The sequence below is a fragment of the Cavia porcellus genome, unplaced genomic scaffold (assembly GCF_034190915.1).
Source record: "Cavia porcellus strain 051 isolate PalLab524CR breed Dunkin Hartley unplaced genomic scaffold, mCavPor4.1 scaffold_6, whole genome shotgun sequence".
NCBI classification, from domain to species: domain Eukaryota; kingdom Metazoa; phylum Chordata; class Mammalia; order Rodentia; family Caviidae; genus Cavia; species Cavia porcellus.
Window position 1 is genome coordinate 101,153,625 of NW_026947489.1, and position 23,655 is coordinate 101,177,279.

The 23,655-nt window shown below is 42.7% G+C and overlaps 1 protein-coding gene across 11 annotated transcripts in view; it reads right to left on the reverse strand.

Moving 5' to 3' along the window:
• Window positions 1–23,655, reverse strand: part of Tead1 (TEA domain transcription factor 1) — a 246,989-nt gene that overhangs the window by 22,742 nt on the left and 200,592 nt on the right. For all 11 annotated transcript variants that reach the window (XM_063251898.1, XM_063251892.1, XM_063251890.1 and 8 more), the window contains one exon: window positions 14,684–14,857. In XM_063251898.1, coding sequence (XP_063107968.1) covers window positions 14,684–14,857 — 174 coding nt within the window. The remainder of the gene's footprint in view (window positions 1–14,683; window positions 14,858–23,655) is intronic.

A 23,655-nucleotide genomic window follows, 5' to 3' on the forward strand; every position in this document is an offset into this window, starting at 1 on the left:
TTGAGAAGTGGACTCACAGTCAATCCACTTTCCAGGTTCCCTCCTGTCTTGCTTAGGCAGGAGCTGTCTTTCCCTCAAAAAGTTTCCTACTCTTAAACTCTGTTCATCAGAATTCATTCTCTGATTTTGGGGAACATGAACTTGGCATACCATACATCTAGCAATCTGGGAGTTATATTCCCCTGTATCATTTGAAGTCTTATATCATTCCTGTAACATTCCCAGCCCTGGATTTGTTTTGCTTCCATCTTATACTTTTAAGGAGCTATTCAACTGCACTGAGCCCACTCAGGTAATCCAAGCAATCCACCGGAAGATTAGCAACACTACTTCCCATTTGCTGTGCCATCGGACATGTTAATGGGTGCCATGAATATGGATATTGATGTGTTCTTTGGCAGCCCTGATTCTGCTCACCACACATGGTAAGCCTCAATCAAATCACTAGAACTTCAGGTACAGTTTCTACAAATCTGCCTTCTCAGACCAAGAACCTTTCTATAGGACAACTCTGCAATTCTCTCTCACCTTTCCTAACATCTTCCTCCTGCTCCCTTTCACAGGCAAAGGGCTCTTCAGTCCTAGCTGCTTCCCAGGATTCAAATACTGCATCTAATTCTATTTTTAAGCCTCATCCTGTTTCAAGTCTCCATTCCTTCTAGTCTAGGAATCTGTGGGTGCTGCCTCTTACTGTCATTATCTCATCCCGGAAATCTGACTGACACATGGATGGCAGCGTCTCATTTTTCACATCTCAGTCCACAGAGAACATGACCAGTGGCTACAGGCCACTGGGGCAAGGGGTGGAGACAACATATATGAAACTCATCTGTGAGCTGTAATGAGCTGTACAAATGACAGCTGTTAATACTACCAACAGTCGTTCCTATTAACTTGTCAACTTGAAATATGGACCAGGACAGAGCCTCAGGTCTCATCTACTGAGACTGTCCTCACTCAAGAGTAGACAGAGGTTCATAAAAAATAAACATGATGGGATAGCCATGACAAACACAGGCTGGGTCCTGATCCACATCTGTGTCTGTGGCACAGATACAACTGGCATTTTCCCATTTGTGAGTTTGTGAAAAGGTTTACATATTGGGCCATCCATACTGCTCTGCTTGAACAGGTATAGAATTACCATCTTTTCCACAAAGCTGTGATTAGAGATGCTACAGAGTTCTTTCTGGAAATAAGGCAAATGTTAACAAATGTGCATTGAGTGAATTAAAGACATTACCCTATTTATAAGCAGGGCCTGGAAAACAACGGGAGGTGGAAGCAGAGGCAGGTCTTGAAGGCAAGCAGATGGATACAGAGCATCAGAGAGCAAAGCAGCAAACCACCACCCAGAGGTCCCTTCCTCTTTGCTCTCTGCTCCCAGGACTGAAGCAAGTACAGTTAAGTCGCCACCCAGGAGGGCCCACAGCTTCTGCTCTATGACGGCTCACCCAGTGAGCCTGTTTACGTGAGGATGTGTTCCACACGGTTTAATCTTCTTTTGGTAAATCTGAAAAATGCAACAGTCTTAAAAATATGATCATTCCCATCTCATGCATAAGGAAAAATGAGGCCCAGCCCAGGTATGTGGGACCCTGATTCCTGGGGTGAATGAGGGCTGGGCCAGAGGCAGAAAGATCACGAAGTGAATGCCAACCCAGCAGTTGCCAATGGTTCACAGAGCAGAGGCATCTGCTGATCGACAATTGCTTTGTCCTAAGTTTTCCTCCGGAAAAGCCCATCAAAACAAAGGGTAGCAAATACCCCTGTGGCAGGGGCTTGGGGTCAGGAGCAGGCTGGGGACACTCCCTTCGTATCCACCCCTCCTTTCCATTCCACCCAAGGGCTTGGACAGGCTGTGTAGGAGGGATTACTTGGTTGCAAAAATGAAAACATCAAGAGGATTGTTCCTGACTAGAGACAGCATAATAGGCACTGATGGATGCAAGGAGACGCGGGCATTTTCAAACCACCACTTTGAACCTCTCCTCTGCATCCTCTCTGAGACATGATCAAAGGACTAAGATTTCAAATTGTGAAGCAATTTTTTCCAATGGCAGCATCTGGCTTCTTGGCAGGCGGTACCAGGAGCTGAGCCCCCGCTGTGGGCGGACATCCAGGCCTGCCACATGGTGAGGTTCGGCCAGGCAAGGCATGCAGCTTGCTCGGGCCTTGCAGCTGCTCTACAGGCGCCAAAGGACAATTGCTCCCACTGGGCTGTGCGCCCTCAGGCAGAAAGGCCCCAGGACAGTACTGAGCTGGGGAGTCTGGAGGAAGCTGGTGGCCAGTGGCCCTCCCCTGCTCATTTGCATACATCTGCATCCTGGCACAGACTCTGGGGTGCATCACTGGCATTCAGAGACCTGGGGGAGGGCTCAGGGTGACAATGGGACACTTCCCCAGAAAAAGTCTGCATTTGGGGAGAGCGAGGCGCTGTCCAGCAGGGAAACATGTATCTGAGCCATTCCCCTCATGCCATTGTGCTCTGCCCAACACAACAGGACAGCAGATGCAGCTCTCTGGCCACAGCTGCTTTAAATAATAATAATAGGACTAAACTCTGCCAGGCCAGCTCTTCCAGTTACTTCTCACTAATTATGGCATATATTTACATTTACAAAATAGATGATTTTTAAAAACACCATGGAGAGCCCCTTTATTGTGCAGATTGGCATCCCTATTTGAATTTCATAAACATTTAGTACTTCAAAGAATCTTAAAAGCTTGCTCTAATTACAATATGCATTGCTTGAAGGGCTGCCTGTTTGCATTGCAAATTCCTACAAATAACAGCATTTGTTTTTAAAAGTTCAATTAATGCAACTTTCAGGTAGCTACTACTGGTAACTGCAGGAGGCCAATGAGCCCAGAGGTCAAACTCAGCCCCAGCTCCAAAGGTGCTGCTCAGGCCAGCTCTCTAGGAGGCAGAGAGCAGTGGGTGCCAGGGCCAGCTCTGTGGTCCTCTGGTGCATGAACGCTGGCCTGGCCTGGCTTTCCCAGAAAATGGGACCTTCCTAGCTTCATGCAAGAATTATCCTTCTCAGCTCAGCACAAGACCAATCCCCAAGCAACCAGTTATATGTAGTTAAATAACACTTAAGATACTGGCCACCTATCTAAATTTGCACTTCAGATAAAAACAACAAAGTTTTTATATATACCTGTTACAAATACTGCATGGAGCATATGTCCATTAAAAAAAAGTATTCACTATTGACCTGAAATTCAAAATCCACTGTTTACCTGAAATTCAAATTTAACCTGGCAGCCTACAATTTTTACTTGCTAAAAATGACTAACAAATCATCTTTACTTTTAAAAAAATTAGGACTTACCCTCAAATTCTAATTGATGTTAGAAAACATCTTACACTCAACATATCTAAGGAGAAAAACTGAGGCTGCAGAGAAATACATGGAGCTAATTCTTTTTAAAGTAAAAACAAACTGTACCTGAGTATGTACAATGTTCTCAGATACAGAAAAACCTAGAAGAATGCATTCCACGCTGCAGGATCTGGCTGACAAGTACATGTGTGAGAGAAAGGTCTCTTACTCTTTATTCCATACCCTTTTAAATGTTTTAACTACCCAAGAAGCCTGTGCACCTCAGTTCTTTCCTTCTCAGGCTCCTCTCCTGGTGGAAGCTGTAGTGGAAGCAGGCAGCAGGTGAACTGCCAGAGCAATGCTGGAAGGGCAGTGCACTGAGCTCTGTGCCTGCTTTCCCCGGGCTCCTGTTTAGCAGCAGCTATCAAGAACAGGAGCTCAGCATAGAACCCAGGCAAGGGAACAACACTTACTGTTCTTCTATTCAGAGCTTTGTTGTTTTTTGATGTCAGGGATCAAACTCAAGACTTTTATGCTTGCCAAGCAGGTGCTTGTCCACTAAGCAATGCCTCAGGCCTGGGAACAGCATTTAGAAAGCCCACAGAGGCCAGAGATATAGCTCAGCGGCACACCCACCTGCCTAGCATGTGCAAGTTTGTAAGTTCCATTCCTGGTACCACAGGTAGGAAAGACTGGTTCCTGGGCTTGGAGTGATGTTAATGCCCAGGGAGCCAAAGGACTCAGCAGAGAAAGCATTTTAGGAAAAGCCCTCAGGATTCTTCCAGGATCAAGGTGACTCCCACTTTAAGAAAGTCTGCCTCAGTGTCCTAACGGCTGAGAGTTAAGGTTTAAAAATTACCGTATCTGTGGCATGGCGGATACACAGTAAGGGGCTAGCAAAGAGGAGGAAGTTTCTGCGCCCATTTCCCAGATTTTCCTGTTCTGTGAAATCCGTCTGTTTTCTCTGAAAACCTCTTCCCACTACTCTTCATGGGACCAAATTCTTTCAAGGTTCAGTTCAAATGCTGTCTTTGAGGAGGTGCTCTATAACATTCACAGGCCCTACAAGGTTCCCCAATGCCTCATATTTCCACAACAGCCTCTACCTAGATTTCCATCGCAGGTCCTCCCCAAGGCACTGTCATTTGCCTAGCCCAGCGTAGGTCTCTGCTAAGGGTGATTCCCAAACAAGGGTCAAGTGCTGAGATGTAGGAGCCTGGGGGCAGAATGCCTGATGTGTAGCAACTTCTCCAGGACTGTTTACTGAAAGAAAGTACCTGTTCACTCTGGCAATTAACTTCGAAAACTTCAAAACAATCTGTTCTGCACATTACACTGTTGGATAAACAGAAAGTTACAGACAGAGTCCCTGTTCCCCTGGGGAGGCCTACAGAGAATATTAGGATCCACAGCTGGGGAACAGGAAGGACTGCCAGTCCTCGAAGCACTAGTTCCCCGGTTCTTGTGCATGGAATAGTAGGTCCTGCCCATCAACAGACAGTTTTCCCAGAAGTGAACCCTACTTCCATACCCCACAAGCACCTCCGAACATGGTGCTGTTTCTTGCCCATCTTTCTTCCACTTAAATCACTCCATCACTGTTGTTTGGGTAACTTCAGAACTTAACATATTTTGAGATAAGATAGAAGTAGGGAGAAATGGAAAACATGCTGAGTTGAAAGGCTTTTTCTTACTGATAGCAGCTGAAAACATGTGGGTAGTGAATGATTCCATGATGCCAGCTCCCTCTTCCAGGAATAGAAACAAAGACGTCTGCTTCCAAATGATAGACTTGAGCCTACAATTCCAACCCAAATCTTGCAGAATCCAATGAGAAACAGGCTAACACTCCAAATGGGGTCCATCCTTCCAGTTCACACATGAAGCCTGCTTATTCTCCTTAAATAAAACCCAGTTATTTTATAGACACTGGCTGTCACTTTTCTGAACAAATACAATTTCATTCCTACACAGATAAAAAGCATCTTCTAAACGCTGCCTTCTTGTCAAATAACTTGAGGCTTCTTTTTCTGTTTTACAAAATTTTCTTCCATCTGCTATGGTTAGTAAAATCTAGCTTTTCACTCCATTAAAAAGAAAATTGGTTAACAAAATAAATTGAGGGCTGGGAATTTAGCTCAGTAGCTGAGCCTGCCTGGCAAGAGTGAGGTCATGAGGTTCTGAGTTCAATTCCAGGTTCTCTCCCCCAAAAGTAAACTGACTGACATATTTGTTAATTGTTCACAGTGAATGATTGTAATTCCAATAGCTTTAAAAAGAAAATTATTATTAATAACCATAGGGTAATGGCATGTGTCTTAGTTTCTAAGTGATAACTGACTTAATAACGATGGAAAAAAATATTAAATACATATTTAAAAAGTCTGTTATAACCTGACAAGAGAATACATAGTCCCACAACTTCACTTTGATATTAGTTTCTTCTTTATTATTCCAATTAAATTTTAAGAGACTGCTATCATACTAAAAGTTGTTATGAACAGTTTGGGCTATAAAACTTATGAGTAGTTGGTTAAAAAGCATGTAACTTTCATTAGATCAGGGTTCCTGATCTTGACATTCTTCAGCCATACTAGGACAGAGAACAGAATTTTGAGATCTCTTCAAAGATATTAGTTCCATCTGCATTCGTTATTTGGCTTAATCCATCATTTTATTTTCATAGTAAACTTCATATGGCTGGAAATTAAGTCCTGATAGTCAACTACAAGTGCACTTGGGTTTTTCTCTTTTAGTCTCCATGTCTTCTAGCTCTGGGAACCACTGCATGGTTTTTATCTTAACCACACTCTCTGCACTATTGGCAATCCATCTGCAGAAATGTTCCCGCTGCAGGGAGACCCTCTGCACGCCCCTGGTGATGGACATCCTTTGTGCTCAAACAGCCTGTCATCCCTGTTTTACAAGGAAAGAAGGATCATCTCTGCCAGGGACATGTGTTGGCTTCAGTTGTGACAAATCTGATTCCACATTCCTCTTCACTCACAATTTCAGTATTACATCAACATACAATTTTCTGAGATGTTTTAACTAAGGATTCAAATGTGAACTAACATTCAATGGCTTGTGGTACCAGCAGTACAAATCGCTCAGCTGAGGGGACAGGGGATGAGCAGACTCCTGCACTAGTTAGGGTCTTACAACAATAACTGGGTCAAGTTTCCTTCCTTTGGGGGTGGGCAAAGCGGTTACAAGGTCAATGGTAAGAAGCATTCCTGTTACAGATCTGTTAAAATGGAAACAACATATTGCTTAACCTTAATAATAATGGTTGTTTCTTTGAAGAATGCAGCAAGAGTAAAGGCTGCTGAGTAGAAAGAAAAAGTACCTGCAGAGGTAGAGAAGTTAGAAAGCAAAGTGACAACATAAGGTTGCTTCGTGTTTTAAATTATGTCAGTGAAGATGATGACCACACCTGATCTATTCATTCATGTCTATAACGATTTTAGAAAGCAACCTGAACTATTTACACACATAAATGTTTATATAACCATATTAGCTAATAAAGTAAATATGGTTAAATTATGACATAGCCAATAAATAGGATATTATATAGTCATTAAAAATGATAAATGGGCTGGGGGTACTAGGGTGTAGTCATTAGTTGAGAGTTTACCTAACAAATACAAGACCCTGAGTTTTATCGTCAGTGCCAAAAAAGTAAAAAAGGTAATTAGAAATATAATGACACTAAGTTATGTAAGAGGCTGCAAGGTTTTCCTTCACTAAAACTGCACACTCTCAAGATACATTAGGTTGTATTCAACATACACTAAGAATGGAATTAAAAGTTATCTCTTCCTTAAAAAGCCTACAGAATTATAATGTAAAAACTACTCTGCTTCTATTCTGAGTAGAATTTTATTGACATCTCTGGTAAGATTAAAGATCCAATCTCAATTTCCTGATACAAAGAGAGAGCATCCCCAAAGCAACAATTGAAATCTAAAGATTTATGAGTACAGGGATAATGTTCAAAAAACTTTATAATTATGAAGCATTTCGGATTCAGAGGGCTGAATTAAGGATGCTAAAACAGGAGTCTATGTAAGTATTTCAAAATCTGAAAAACTCAAACTTCGGCAACACTTCTGAGGCCAGGCATTTCAGATACAGCTACTCAACCTGCAATGGAGGTCTGTTGCCCCATACCTTGTGTTCTTTTATGTCAACCAGGTACTGGCCGCAAGAGGAGATACCTGTGTAGGTTCAGAAAAACCTGTCACGCTCGTGGGTCCTAGGCACGAGAGGAGCCACAGTACCCCGTGAAGGGCACAGGGCTGGTCAGGAGGCAGAAGTCAGGGAAGAGCTGGGGCCAGAGCCCTCCCTGGGGCTCCAGGGAAAGGCACAGGTGTGCAGAGTTGGATGAAGAGCTCAGAACTGATTGGCTGGAAGGATCCTGGCTGGAGTGGCTTCGTGGGCATTCCCTGGCCCCTGGGAACCTGGCCTGGGATGATGAAGAGGGAGGCACATGCCTCACTGGGCCCTGGACACACGGAAGCAGTCTGGCTATGGACCGGCAGGGCAAGTACTAAAGTCCCAGTGCTGGATGAGCCCTTTGCTGACTCTAAGAACTGACCAGAGCCACAAGGGGCCATGTCTCCTGAGTGAGAAAAAATTGTTTTTGATTAAGATTCAAAACATAATATACACAAACACACAGGCACACACGCTGTAGGCCCATGTAAACACCCACTAAAGCCTCCTGTAATGAGGGAGCCCTATAGAGAAACTAACTACCCATGCTGCTATACCTCAGGTATCACCACTGGCTCCCACTGAAGTAAAATCATACTAGCATAGTCCCTGGTGACAGACCCCTGAACAGGCCATGTGTAGTTTATATGGAACAGCTGGATTCCAGAGCCCAGCAGATCTGGCATTTATTAGCTGTGTAATTTTATAGGAATCTCTGTGACTCTCTGAGAACTTGGTTTCTTTATGTGTAAAGTGGGGATAATCAGGGCCCCTTTGCTTCTCTTCCTGCAAAATCACCTTTCCTCTCACTGAAATTAAATATAGTGTATAACACGCAAGCACAAATCTTAAAAAGCCAAAAGCAAAAGGTGATAAACACAGGTTGACCATCCTTAACCTGAAGTCTGAACTGCTGTAAACTCCCAAATCTTTTGGGGGTGGGGCTGGTGGGGAGAGGGGTATGGAGTTCTGAGAATTAAACCTACGGACTTTCAACTGAGCTGCATGCCCAGCCCTTCCTGTCTTGAGAAAGGGACTTGCTAAGTATCCTAGCCTGGGCTCCAACTTGTGATCCTTCTGCCTCAGCTTCCCCTCAACCTCTCCCTACTCCAGTGCTTGCGGGAGGTGAATGCCTAACGCATCACTGGAGAAAATGAAAAATGCTGCAATCACGTTTTAAAAGTCTGATATTCTTAAAGGTTAAACACAGATTTCATCTAGCCTGGCAATTCCAGTGCTAGGTGGTGATCCCTCCCTGTAAAACCACACATCTACTCATCTGTACAACAGACTCCATAGAGCATTATTTGTAATAGCCTTAACGCCAGCTACCCACAAGCCTATCACCTAGTGAGAGGATAAGGAAAAATATATGGCTTATCTGCACGGTGAGACTGTACTTGACAGCCGAAGGGGGCTACCTGCTAATTCATATTACCAAAGAATGAATGCATCTCAACATTATTGTAAGGAGTCAGGTGCAAAACATCCTAATGCCATTTATGTGAAACATCTAGAAAAGGCCAAAACCATACAGACAGGAAGTAGATTAGTGGTTCTCCAGGATTGGGGATGGAAAAGTGACTGATAACAAATAGGCAAAGAACACCTTATGGAGGGAGAGAAACACTGCAAATTTGATTGCAGTTATACAACTGTAAATTTCTTTAATCATTATATACTTCTTGTGAGCAAATTTTATGGCACATAAACTAACTCAATAAGGCCCCTTTAAAAACAGAGCTCACCAGATAGTCATTGAGAGGAGCTTGTGCATGTCCCACATGATAAAGGCATGAGATTATAAGGCTCACCTGGAACTGGACATCCACGGTTCTACCATTCATTTACATTTTGAATCTCTGTTGTAGGATGCCTGTCAGAATCTCCCACCAAAGAACCACTGAGGGACTGCTGCTTGGCTCTCTGTAAAGCAACTGGCAAAGGGCCACGGTGCCTACACCCCGGGCTAAGGGCAGGTGCTAGCTAGTGGGAGTGTGTTACTTAGGGTTATTTCTGCAGCAGACTCCTTCCTCCCCACATCTAACCAGATTGAGCCTACTTTGGAGGAGGCAGACACCCAGGAAACAATTTTGGGAACAAACAAATGAGCAAAGATTTCTGACAAGCTAGAGAATTCTAGTGAGTTAAAAAATAGGCAAAAGAGAAGACAAGGGTCTAATAAAGGGTCTCTGTTGTAATTTACTAAGTTCACAGAAAAACAGGAAAATCTGCCAAGCAAGTTTAACATAGAAGATACATCAGAGGAAATGTTAGACTTACTTCAGAAGCACCCAACAGAACCCAAAGATGGAAGCCAATGAGATTTCAATTGTAAACCTAATTTAAATTACTTTCTTTCATTTTGACAGTTATGGCTGAATTTCCTTATAAAGGTTAAGTACTCCAACAATTATACTGAAAGAATGGCTTTGTTCTATCATATTCATAGAAGTGTTCAATTTTAATCCTGTAAATTTTCATTTAATAAATAAGTGTCTAATTTCAGAGTAACTGTTTCTAAATTCACACATCTCACATTGGCCACCATTCTCTTTACATCTGCATTCTAGACCTCAATACCCAGAGATCCATGAATGAAGAACCCTATTACTAAAAGCATTTATTAAAATCACCCTCTGAGAAAAATGGGAAAATTCTGGAGGGGGGGAAAAAAAGGCTTTCTAAGCACCCTGGGTATACCAATTTACATTCAAAGAAGACACTAATTATAAGAAATGTTATTTAAAAATCACCATTGTTCAATTTGAAAATACTAAAGATGGTTTCATCATATAACTTCTAAGTCATTTTTAATTAACCTGGATCAATGATCTCTTCTTACAACTTTCACAGTTGTGGCCCTCAAACTATTTAATTTCAGGTCCCTTCATCGTCTTAAAAAAGTGAAGGCCTCAAAAAGTTTTTGTTTAGAGACTGGGAATTTAGCTCAGAGATGCAGTGCCATCTGACAAGTACAAGGTCCTGATTCTTGATACCAAAAAAGAAATTTTGTTTTGTTTATTGTAGATCACACAAATCTTTGCTTCCTATACTGGACATTAAAACAGAAATTTTCAAAGTATTTATTAAATTACTTGAAAAACTAGCCTCAAAAAATAAGCTCATTACACGTTAATATACAGCTTTTGAAGAAAGTAAGCATGACTGTATTTAAAAAGTAATTGGGGCTGGGGATTTAGCTCAGTGACATAAGCACCTGCCATGCAAGCAGGCAGTCGTGAGTTCGATCCCTGGTACCGACAAAAAAGAAAAGACAAAAAAAAAAAAAAAAAAAGTAATAAAGATGGCATAGCAGCACAATTTGTAATAGCCAGATCTTGGAAACAACCTAAGTGTCCATCAGCTGAGGAATGGGTAAAAAAGTTGTGATATTTTTATACAATGGAGCACTACTCAGCTATAAAGAATGATCACATTGAGATATTTATAAATAAGCGGACGCAGCTTGAGATCATATTCACTCATAAGTGAAATAAATCAAACTCACATGTATAAATACCGAATAGTTTCGCTAGTGTAAGAAATGATAAGAATACATAAAAGTATGTGGTAATCATGATTCCCAGTTATATTGGTTTGAAGCCATATAATGTTTTCACTCATTAACTGGAATGGTTTTAATCTGGGTTGTTCGATTTTATTGTCTGTGATAGTATGAATAGCTATTTTGAAGAAAATAAGATATCATAATAGCTAGTACTGATTTAATATCATCTTGTTTTGAAGTCCCATCAAGCTGTTGTTCATCTGTTTCCATTGGTTTTAACATGTTGCATCTTATTATACTTTAATATATGTGATAATTTAAACAAAATTTTTTATAGGCAAAGAAAGATATAATATAGAAACCTTTGTTCTTTTTCTGTTAGCTGGTTCTAAATACCCTGTAATACTTTCATTCTCTTGAATGGTTTCACACTGTCTTGATATGTTTGATGCTATAGTATATGAAATTATACTCAAATATTTCAAGGAAAGAGACACTATGGTAACTACTATTATGTCAGGTTATCTGGTGGTGAAACACTATGATGTAAAATTATTCTGTTCTGACCTGTGTTGTTCTGTTTTTCTGTCCTCTTTTATCTCAATCTCCCCCTTTTTTTCCTTTTTTTAAAAAAAAATTTAATTCATTTTTTCTTATTTTTTTAATTAAGAGAAAAATAAATTAAAAAATAGCGGGATATACTTTAGTAACTTTTTTATTTTCCTATTAACCTGATTTGAAGCCCTGTATTGCTCTCCTCATCTTGTTTTGACTGATTTTACTCTATTCTGTTTTGTTTGATAGTATCAAGTTTGAGGATATAGGCAACCACTTTGAAGGCAATAAGATTTACTATGATGCCCATTATGGTTTGACTATTATCTTCTTTAGAAGTCCTGTAAGGTCTCCAATGTTTAGGTTTTATTGGTTTTGTTCAATTCTATTATACCTGATGATATAGGCAACTCTTTTTAAGATAGCCAGAGGCATTATGGTAATCATTGTTGATCACCTTGTAGTCTGTTTTTACATCATGTACTATGTCCATCCTTTTGATTTGACTGACTGTTTTATTTTGTCACATTTGGTTTTATTCTCTTCCAAAAAAAAGTAATAAGAACTGTGGGAGTAATAAAACCCCAAATGTGTAATTGTTATTATAAAAAGAGAGGAAAAGAAAGTGATCTAAAGGATATAACTGCATGTATATTTAAGTGTGTAAGATAGAAAACCATATTACTAAGTTTTTGTAATCACTGATCAGAACTGTTTGCAATCTCACTGTTTGACTGTCCACGTTGTATGGTTTAATTTTGTAATTTGAACAACTATTTTTAAGATGACAATATGTAATCTATTAACTAGTGATTTCTTACTGTGTATTTTTTTTCTTGGAATTCTGTATTACTTGTACCCTTTTACTGTTTTGTTTCTCTTTAAATAAAAAAAGTAATAAAGATGGCTATACTATTTCACATTTTGCAATAGGCTTTCCAGAATATTCTGGCCCTTTTTCCATAATGGTACATCAAAACGCACATCTGAAACTGTATTAATGAACTTTGTGTACTTTGCTACCCTAAATTCCACTGGTCTCTAGCAAAATATTGAAATATGGTTTTTTTTGAGAACTACTGTGGATCTCATCAGAAAAGTCTTTTTATTAAGAAGCTGTCAAATTCACTGAGACAGAATTTCCTCAGATTCTAATTTTTCCTTGCGAGGTCAGATTTTATCTTTGGCAACAAATAGTGTTTTTCTCTATGACATGACTGGCTTACTGAATTCATTTTGAACCTGTGTTAAAATAATATTTAAGATGTCATACATTCAAAATGTATGTGCAGTTAGGGGTAAAGTCACTGCCTTGATTCCTACTGAGGCCTGAGCAGTTGTGCCCTGCTGCTTTTTACCATCAGCGTGGATATCAGTGTAAATCATGCCATGGTATTATAACAAAAATAGGCTTGACCTTGGTAATCCTGTAGGTCAGTGGTTACATGTAAAACTGCTATGTTAACAAATAACAACTGATTCCCCAGTTACTAGCAGGCAGTCACTCATCTAGAAAACAAAAGTGATTATTACTGCTTTTTCAGGCTTTCCACATGCTACCAAATGCATAAACATTATTGTAAGGAAAAGGCTAACTCCAACCAACCGTCAACATGGACACATAAAGTGAAATCTAGTTACCATGGAAGGGCAAACTAAACAAACTTAATATGCAAATTTCCCCCCATGAACTTAAAAAAAAAATGAACTTTTTTTCTCTAATTCCCTCATTATATCATATGTGCTGGGCTTCCATTTGCTTGGTATTATACGGACAGGCTAAAGTTGACAAGCCCTGGGGCCAGAGTGCACAGGATGCCTACCAGCCAGGACACAGCGAGGAGCATTAAAGTCCGATAGATCTGATTTCAAGTCTCAGGTCCTCCACCCACAAGCAGCCTATCCTTTGTCATCTCCGAACCTGTTTTCTTAGTTGGATATAAGGCAACTTCCACTGAACCCCAAGGACTAAATGAAATGCGCGTAGCATTTAGCACAGCTCCTGGCTCACAGCAAGCATTCAATAACATGGAAGCCATTGTGTGAATGAGGTTCCCTGTGGGCAGTCAGAGGCCAGTCAGGAGTACCATACAACCTCCAAATAATTATGACCCAGCATGGGGACTGGTTAAGTACAAAATGCAATGGGACTAAAAGAAAAACTAATGGCATGCTTAAATGAGAGGGTGCTGTGGCAGCAGGAACTGGCTGGGGGCCAAAGAAGAAAAGGAAAAGACAAATGTGTAGGAACATGTGCAAGGTGGAGAACAGGATAAATAAGTGGGGCGAAAGGTTCAGACAGGACTTACGAAGACAACACCCTGGAACTAGGTCATTTAGGCATCTCTAAGTCCCTGTAGCTAGGCCTGCTCAGACCCTTTAATCCCCATGTAAACTTGACTAGTAGATGAGGGACAGCAAAGCTTTCCCCAAGGTGTCAGCATATTGGCAAAGACCTAAAACAGGGGGAATCTGCCTAGGCTCTCTTCAAGCACAAAGGAAGTATTTGCTGGGCAAAGACATACTGAATTCTGACACTTAGAAAATCCTGAGGCACAAAGCTTTATCAGTACACTAACTTCGGGTCTTTTTTTTTTTTTTCGTCTTTTTTGTTTTTATCGGTACCAGGGATTGAACTCACGACTGCACACTTGCAAGGCAGGCACTTATGCCGCTGAGCTAAACACCCATCCCCTAACTTCGGGTCTTTTACTTCAGCAACATTTAGACTGCTTTGCTTAATGGAGTGAAAAGAGAAAAAAAAAAAAAAAAATCACAGGGGCCCATGTTTTCCAGTAGAACTCCAGCCAGACGAGAGCAGCTATGTAAGTACACCCTGAACCCTGAAGAGGCTGCCGGCAGCTCTCATCCTTGGCGGGGCAGAAACTGCAAATGCCACAGATACACTCTGCAGACGCATGAGGTCAGGATGAGGGCAGCCCATAATCCCTGGCAAGTACACAGAAGCACACCAAGCCGCTGCCAGCATGGACCCACGACCAGTGGCACCACGCCTGAGAGGTGAGAATTTAGGCACCAACCACAGGAATTACGGAAACATTGTACTCACCCAGAATTTTACGAGGAAGAAGGCATTCTGAGGGCCCTTTCCAAATAGTTCCTTTAAGCCACCTTTCTTTTCAGGAAATTTGTCATAAATCTGACGTATATCCACTGATTCGAGCAATGGGTCACTGTAAGAATGGTTGGCATGCCCAATGTGCACGAAGAGGTGTTTGTTGTACTGTAAGAAACCAACAGAAACATTCCCATTACAAACCCTTTGAGCAACCTGGGGTGCAGCGTCTTGAACTGGGTAAGAGCAGCAGTCTTGACATCCTGGAGTGAGGCCTTGAACAGCCTAGTGTTTGTGCCTTTGAAAAGGTGAATACGTTAAGAAAAGCCATTAGCTCTCAGGGTTAAAACAATCATTATATTTTATTGACAAGGTCACATATTTCTCCAAATGCCTTCAAAGGGCTTTCTTTTGCAGACAAAGTAATAAACATAAGTGCAAGCTACCAAACCAAGAAATAATTTTATGACCCAGTTTCACCTGAATCAAAATGACAATGACATTCTTCATGGCCACAGAGTAAGCCCAATGAGAAATGTGTGTAGTTAGCTAACATCACCTAGAGTACATTTTGCAGCCCTCTTCCCCCAGCAGCTATGAGGATGGACACAGCTCCTTCTTCTAACAATCATTAAGAGCACTCAGTCTCTGTAACCAGTTCCCTTAGGACCCATCTAAAACTTTTGTCTAAGGGCTGCTCAATGTATTATTGTCAAAAAGCATAGTGGATCCACAAGTGGATCCACATGGTCAGTAAAAGAGGACACAAGTCATTACTTAACAAAAACTACAAAAGAAAAAAAATCCCTCAAACCCTGTGATATCATTTAACTTACAAAGGACACGTTCTTCCCTTGCCTTGGTGTAAGATGTGACAACTTGACCACAAAGGAACATCTTCAGGTCCAGATTCTCAACCCAGATGCATCCCAATTCCCAGGCACTTAAAATCACCAAGGCCTGAGCCCCATCCAGACAAAACTAGAATCCCTGGGATGAGGTGAGGCATAAATAATTTTTAAAGCTCCCTGGGAAAACTCCAATGTACAGCCATGTTTGAGAACCACCAGTTTCGATACCACTGGCACAAACATTCTCCTCCAAACTCTCCATGCCTGCATTAACATCAACGGAACATGGCATGATGAAGCCCAAGGGTACATAGGTTCCAAACCCCAACAAGATTCACAAGAGAAGCTCCTCTTCCCTCCTCCATCTAGCAGTCCCCAGCAACTACTGTTCTTCTGAGTAGCAATCCTAAAGCAGCCACAAATAATGGAAGGCTGAGTCAAAGCTTCCTCTGGGACAAAAACTAAACACTGGTAAATCAGACTGTGGGGTCTGGACTCAGCCTCAGCCTTGTGCAGCACAAGACTTTGTGCCCACTGCAAACAGAAATGACAGTGGGTAAGGGTCCCTCAAGAGTCTAAAATGGGGGTGGTGATGATATCTGGCTCCTAGGATCATTAGGGGTTTAAATGAGACACGACACGCAAGGAATACACCAAGGCTCCTAGATCTAATAAAGAGGTAAGTACATGACAAATGCTAGCTGTTAACTATACTCCCTTAATTTTCAAGATTCACAGTGAATATTAGCACATTAAGAGCACTGACAGGCTGGGGGTATAGTCTTCTGTAGAGCACATGCCTCACACAAATAAGGTCCTGAGTTCAATCCCTCTCATGCAAAAGTGAAAAAAAGAACACTGATAAAAAAAGCATTTTTAAACTCTGTATAACCCAAAGTTCATCAAACTCAACCTCATAAGTAAAGTATATCCTGAGAAGATCTGGGATAAATCCATCACCTTCTGTGCCTGTGGATCTATGGCCACGATGCAGAAAAGCAGGAGACCGGACACCCATTTGATGCCAGCATTCCACACATGGGTAGTATCACCTGGTCAGTATCTTCTGGGGCAGGATCCGGCCCTCTCCTACGCAACATTAGCACCATCTGTATCAAGGTTTCCAAGACTAGAAAGGTTCCAAGTGAAATAAAAAGGGGGGACCTAGCCAGCCTTTACTCAGACCCAGGGGCAGGAATTAGATACTGTGCCTTCAGGAAATACTGACAACTTGTGAGCCACAGTGAAAGAATATTGTGTGCCTGCTTTGAAAGACACTAAGAGGCACAAAGTCAAAGTCACTCTGCTAGCGAGGGAGGTGAGGTTATGAGAGTGTCATTTTGGTCTCGTTACAGAATTTCTCACATGTAGTCACATCATCTTTTGAATTACAAACAAAAGCCCACAGAGAGATATGAGGTACAGTTGTGACTAGGGAGCTATTTAGTCTCATTAGTGGGGCCAAAGGAAAAACTAAAACAGGCAAAGTCAGGGGCTTAGATCCCCGGTAAAAGCAATGAGACATGAAAAGATGAGTGTGGAGTACAAGCCTGAACAGCTGAAGGGAAAAGGCCTTTCTTTAACCAGATGCCTGGCTGTCAGGATGTCTATCCGTTCAACTTTTACTAATAACACCTGCTTAGCGCTAGCTGCCAGCCCTACCCATGTCTGCGAGCACCACTTCCATAAATCCTGTTCGAGGCAGTGAGTCTGCAGAAAGAACGGTACACGGCAGGGCCCTCAACACCAGTGAATTAAATCCAGGTCTCCTGGGTGAGCTCAGGCAAGGCCACAGCAGAGTGTAGTGAGGACACTGAAACCTGATCTTGCTCTTGACACTGAAATGCCCCTGTCCCCTACTGTTGGAATGGGGGACTATAGTTTCTGCTCTTTCCTTGTCCCTAGGTCAGGAAGGTCAGGAAGGTCCTGAGGGTAAATTTCATCTAGGTTCCATGGGGGCCCATGACCGTGTAGCTGAAAAGGTGCTGAAACAAAGCATGAAAACTAGGGCCAGACCTGCACCTGAAATCTCAGTTCTTTCACAGGCACACTGAGAGAGCAGTGCCTGTAAAGAGAAGATTGTTGTGAAGATTAGAGAAAATAAAACAGACGGTGCCCAGCATTTCCCTGGTGGAGAGGGAGCATTCAATAAGCTGTAGCTGCTGAGATTACTACCATCAGGGTTATTACTGTGTGAGATTAACCAGATCCTAGGGTTAAAAGCAAAAGAATTTTCCTGCTTTAGCTATCCCTCCTGCTTAGAGACAACAAAACAAAACAACCCACCATGAATAAGCCAAGGGCTGGAAGCAAGAGGTGAAGCCATGTGACTGTTCAAATCCTTGACTGCAACTCCCTGGGAGGCAACTGCTGGGGCGGGGGCCTCACCTGGGCTGAAGGAAAGGCAAGCACTTGAGTCTTCAGGTAGGTGCCGTGTGTGTGTGTGTGTGTGTGTGTGTGTGTGTGTGTGTGTGTGTGTAAGAGCAAGACAGACAGAAAGTGATATCTCAGGTAATCCTTGAAGGTAATCCTCATGACAATGCCATAGAAGGTTTTTCAAAAATTATTTTACAGATGAGGAGACAGCTTAGAAACAAGCCGAGCTCACCGAGGTCACATTTCCAGCCATCTCTGTGGAATAAGAAGAGCTGTGCATCCGTGTACTCATGCCCCATAGTGAATGTAATTACTGTGTGCTGCAAACATGAACTCATAAAAATTTAATTACAAAAAGAATAAAATGTGGGTTTGCCAAGGCCGCAGCCCTTCACTTGTGCAGACACCAATCATACCATCTTCCTGAAGAAGCTGTCAGAGTCCTTCCAACTCTTGTCAACTTTTCATGACAGTTGATTTGAGTAAGAAAATTAAAAAAGTTAAATAGTTTGTAAAATTCTATGAAACCAAACTAGAATTTGGGACAGACAAAATGATTCACAAATGCATCCAACAAGCCCCCAGAGGTTTCTAATTTGAGGACATTACTTCTGTGCCCAGGTGACAAGGACAGAGAAGGGGCAGGCTATCTCTGCCAAAGGAAATCAGGCCCTGACTCTCCGACCTGGTAACTTGAAATCAGACCCTGAGCACTGGCCACTGAATGGTTTTCTTCCTGCCAAGAAGTGACTCTGTTTCTAAGAATACAAAAGACTACAGAAGGTGTCCTGGAGACCACAGTACTACAACAAACAGACCTTGGTTGTCCCCTTAATTCAACCTGCACAGGTCAGAAACACTGCTGTCCCCACATCTGAAAGGCTGAGAAGAACGAATCTACCTGGTACATTTGGGGTTCAAGTTTTAATGAAATTAAAACCTAAAACCCATTTGGTGAAGCTGTAACTGCTTCTCATCCTGCCTGTTCTCCTTTAAGGGAAGAAGTATGGAGTGGGTTTTTTTTTTTTTTTTTGCCTGCTTTCCTTCTTCCCATATAAGTCCCATTTTTTTCTCCACAATGGTACTTTCCCTAAATTACAGGTGGCATACAAGACCAAAAAAGGCAACTTTATTTTACAGGGCAGAAAAACATGCTCTCAGTGGAAAATAATTATTTGGGAGAAACAGAGCAAATGTCAGTAAGTCACATTAAGTCAAAGCCCAACACTAGGTTTCCTTAATACTCAAAGCACAGGTAAACTTTGACTTATGTAATGAACAAGTCTCATCAGCACAGCCAACCCTCAACATATCAAGGACATCAACTGAAATAGTACTCATGCTGCATATTTCTTTGAAGGACTTTAGAACCACCAGGATACCTACTATTCCTTTTATGGTAGGCACAGGAAATGCATGAGCTCTCACTATAAGGTGCTTATCTTCATAGGCTCTAAAAAGTAACTGAATAGAAATGGCTTTTTACTCCTATAGCCAGAATCATGTTGCCCATATAAACATGTGCTCCTATATTCCTATAGAGAAGATAGGGATGTTAAAGGTAGCCAACTACCTCTCCTGCACACCGTACGGTTTATATCAGTATTCACCTGCTACTTTTGTAAGAATGACCTTATTCTTACAAAAAGTGTTATTCATTAACACAGATAACCTATGCAGAATCCACCTAGAAAGTGTGGAAAAGTTTTCACAAATTTAAGGTAAAAACTACGACGATCACTAAGTTAGTTTTCCATGTGTGTGAGCAGAACTTACTGTAAGCTAAAGGTCAGAAAATCGACCTTTCTTCTAACTGTTCTCAGGTAGCTTCAGGATATGTTCCTTAAAAAAAAAAGAGTAAATAAAACAAGAAGTTGGCTGCCACACAGTGAAAATGTAAAGTTGGCCAGGGCAGCAACTAGCCAACTCCAGAGGGGCCGAGGGATACTCTGATTTAGCTGGCCATCTGCAGAGTTGTGTTAGAAACATTGGGGATATGCTTGATTAAGGATGTATTCTGAAAAACTGAACAAGCAAATAAAAGGGTCAATGACATGCTCCAGAAAAGCAAAGTTTTGTAAGTTAAATGAATGATTCTATCACATTGCTGTGTGAGAAATGTACACGAGGTGTGTAACGTAACTACTAAATGTCAATTAAACCAGAAGTTGTGTACAACTACACTGGGAAGCAGGAAGAAGGAGTGAGTGGAAAAAGCAGGTGCATGTTTTTACAGAGCTAAATCCTAGCCTTCTAGAGTTAGGAGTTAGTGTATCTAAAACTGACACAGAGTGACACCGTGTAAACATGTTGGTTACACACACGCAGATACACACACACCGCAACGGCTGCAAAGCTGCACAGCTGTCCCAAAGGACTGGGACTGGACAGTGAGCAGTCACAGGGCATCCATCAATTAGCCTGCTACTTTTCTTTATGGGTCACATGGTTCCATTTGGCTTATACACAATGCATGAGTATTACTTTATTAACTTAAATAAACAGTCAAAAACTAACTTGGAACACCATGGGGATTTTGAGGAAGGGAAAAAACTATAAAAGGAAACAAAAATATAACTCCAGGATGTTTATTCTACATTGGCCACAAGTTCCCTGGACTGCAAAGGAGCCTGGGTCAGATTGCAAAGCTTTCCTGCAGCTCAAGTACTCAGGAGTGCTGAACAGGAGCTGGGCGCCTGTGTGCATGTGGAGCTCACCAGAAAGACAGACGCCACACCTCGGGCCAGAGGGCCCCACAGCTCTAGGGCTACTGACACACTCTTTATGCACAGGTTTCTATCTTGGTTTGTCTTTAGGCTGCTACAATCCCTCCAGTTATTCTTTACAGCAGTGGCAAATGGTGATAAATATGACTGTAATCCTAAAAATTCAACCCATCTGCTTGCACAGGTTATTTAGAGTCCCTGGGATGGGAGAAACGACTTTCCTCCTCCCCACAGCTGTTCTGAGGCCCCTTTCTTCCTGGCCCCTGGCACTCTTTTGCCCAATGCTGCTAGGGAAGTTGCAGATAGCAGTGAGGAGACCTGGATTCTCTATCAGTTGGGATTTGGGTCACTTCCCAGCTGAATCACCAGGTCAGACAATTCAGCCCTTTCTGCTGCAGTCCCCACAGCTGTAATGCAGGGGAGTCATAGTCCCTACTTTGCAACAGACTCAAGATCTAAAGAGAAGATGCAGAGAAAGTACACAACATTGTACCTAGCATACAATTCATTAGTCCGAGTAATGGTGACATTTCTTAAGGCGAGATAATCTGAAATCAATGCTGTCTTCTGGACAGCTACAAAACGGAAATACAACAGTGTAAAGCAGAAATGGAGGGAGCAAAGTTTCAGTTGAGGGTGATTCCTACCAATCTGCTATTAGTGAACTGCAAGACAGCTAAGGTGGGGAGCTGTGGTCTAACCACTGCACTTCCCTTAGGGACGCGGTACCTTCTCCAGATTCCTATACCCTGAGGTCTGCCTGTCAGGAAAATAAGGTCTGCCCTTCAAAGTGGGGTGGGGCAGCTTGGACACTGCCCCTCAGTGACAGTGAAAGCAGCAGAACAGCTCAATTCCCAAAAGTAGTCACTGAGCGTTTATTGTCTTTTCTTTCTCCCCTTTTTAAAAGAACTGCTAATTTGTTCTATCCTAGAGACCTATGACGAAGTGACCTCTTTTTCAAGAAAAGCAAAGCACAAGTCCTATAAATAAATGTGTCCTCCCATAGCCACAACACAGCATCTCACCACCTAACCTGAAGATGGCGATATTCTCCTAAACTTGTCCCAAAAATTCAAAGTATTTGAAGAACGCAGTAAAACCTTGAAAAATGACTGCTGTCAAATAATACCAAAATAAAAATTATAATCCACTTAGGAATTTAAAGAAACCAAGACAAATAACTCATGTCAAGGGATGCTAATGTACAAGTTGGAACAGAACAAGAACAAATCACCCACGTTTGCCTCTTGTCAGGCTTCTCCCTGGACTCTGTGCAGCCACCTCCAGGGCAGCTTGAGTAGCCTCTGATAAGCCCCCAGGCTCTGCAGGGATAGAGAATGGATGTGGAGCCAAGCCAAGAAAGTGACTTGGGAGGAGGGCCCTTGAGGGACTTGCACATTCAACTCAGGGCAGGGGATGGGGAGAGCTGTGCTCTGTGCGTACCAGGGAGAAAATGAGCGAAGCAAGCTCTCCCTGGGTTCACTGCTCAGGGCAACAGCCTGATTCCGGCTTCCTGGCCCTGCATGCTGCTGTGTCCTTGGCCTCCGCTTTTCCCTCCCAGAAGGAAACAGCATTGGGAGCACTTCCTGCATCTCACACCAGGATGTGTCAACCTGAGATCTCTACCACTACCTCTACAGACAGACAGAATGCCATTTATTGGGTGCAGAAGGGTAGCTGGATAGGGCCACTGGCTAAGTATGGGTGGCCACTGGTAAGGCAGGCTGGTGGCAGGCAGGTGGGGAGCTGACCTGCCAAGGAAAGCAGATGGAGCCTGGTGAGGCCTCTGTGAAACGTCTATAAAACCTGGATTTCCAGATGCTTTCAATTGCTTAGAGGATGAGATCCCAGAACAACTCAGACAGAGTGTGGCTGCCGATACAGAAGGGTGTGTGCTGCTCAGTCAGGACAGTGTGGCATCATGTAAAACTGCAGAGGAAAGAGGTCCCCACCACACCCACTGTTGCCTCCACCCCTGAGGACGCTCTGCCTCTTGTACCCTCCTGGAAGACCACTCTCCGAAGAACACCAAGAGAAAAACCTGGAGCGGCCCCAAGGCTGAGCCACCCTTGCAACCAGCTGCATCCTTCCTGGAAGAGGCCAGCCCAAGTCTACTTTCTGACCAATTGTTCTAAGCAAGAAAGGAACATGTTAATGATACACGTGTCAGAATCCAGGTTCTGCTGTTTTTGAGCTGAGTGGCCTGAGGCAGCTGCTCAGCCTTTCTTAGTCTTGGGCTTCTTCTCAGCACAGGGATGGCTCCGGGGCTGTCAAGTGTGAAGACAGCTCCTGCAGGGTCAAGTGTGAAGGTGAGATGAAACATACACTGCTAAGTTCTAGGCAGGTTCCTGTGAGCTGCCCTGGTGCTGGTGTGCTAGGTTACCATAAGGAATCCACATGCAAGCCCAGCATTGGGGCAGAAAAAGCAGCAGTTTTCTGAAGGATGAGAAACTGGAACTCAGAGGTCCAGACTCAGGTAGCAACTCTGCGGGCTGAGGAGCTTGCTGGGGACATGTGCCCTTCTCTCGGCTGCACAGGACACAGGCAAGGTCCTCTTGCAACCTGGACGTGGCCCCTGGCTTCTAATCTTAATTCTTCATCCCAGTCGCCCCACAAAAGCCATCTCTGCTGCCCTCTGAAGCAGGCCTCCTCGATGCTGCATTTCCTGAGCACTTCTGGTAATGTGTTTCAAACCAAAGTCAAGACCTGTATCCTGACCCAGCAATTTTAATGGAGCTAAAAATTTAGACCTTAGAAGGAACTATGAAGATATGAAAACTAAATCATCCATGGCTCCTGTCTGACCAAGCGCTTCATGGAAAACAACTAGGCTGTCTGCAGGATGTAGCCGCAGAACATGGGCTCCCCTCGGTTCTGGGAAATGTGGACTCCCACCACATATCCCATATGCCCCCTCAGTGCCTTAGAAATGAGGAATGGGGAAGTATGGAGCTGGACCCCATACTTCCCTCTGGTCAGAGGTGCTTCCTTTATCCAACCCAGGCCACCATCA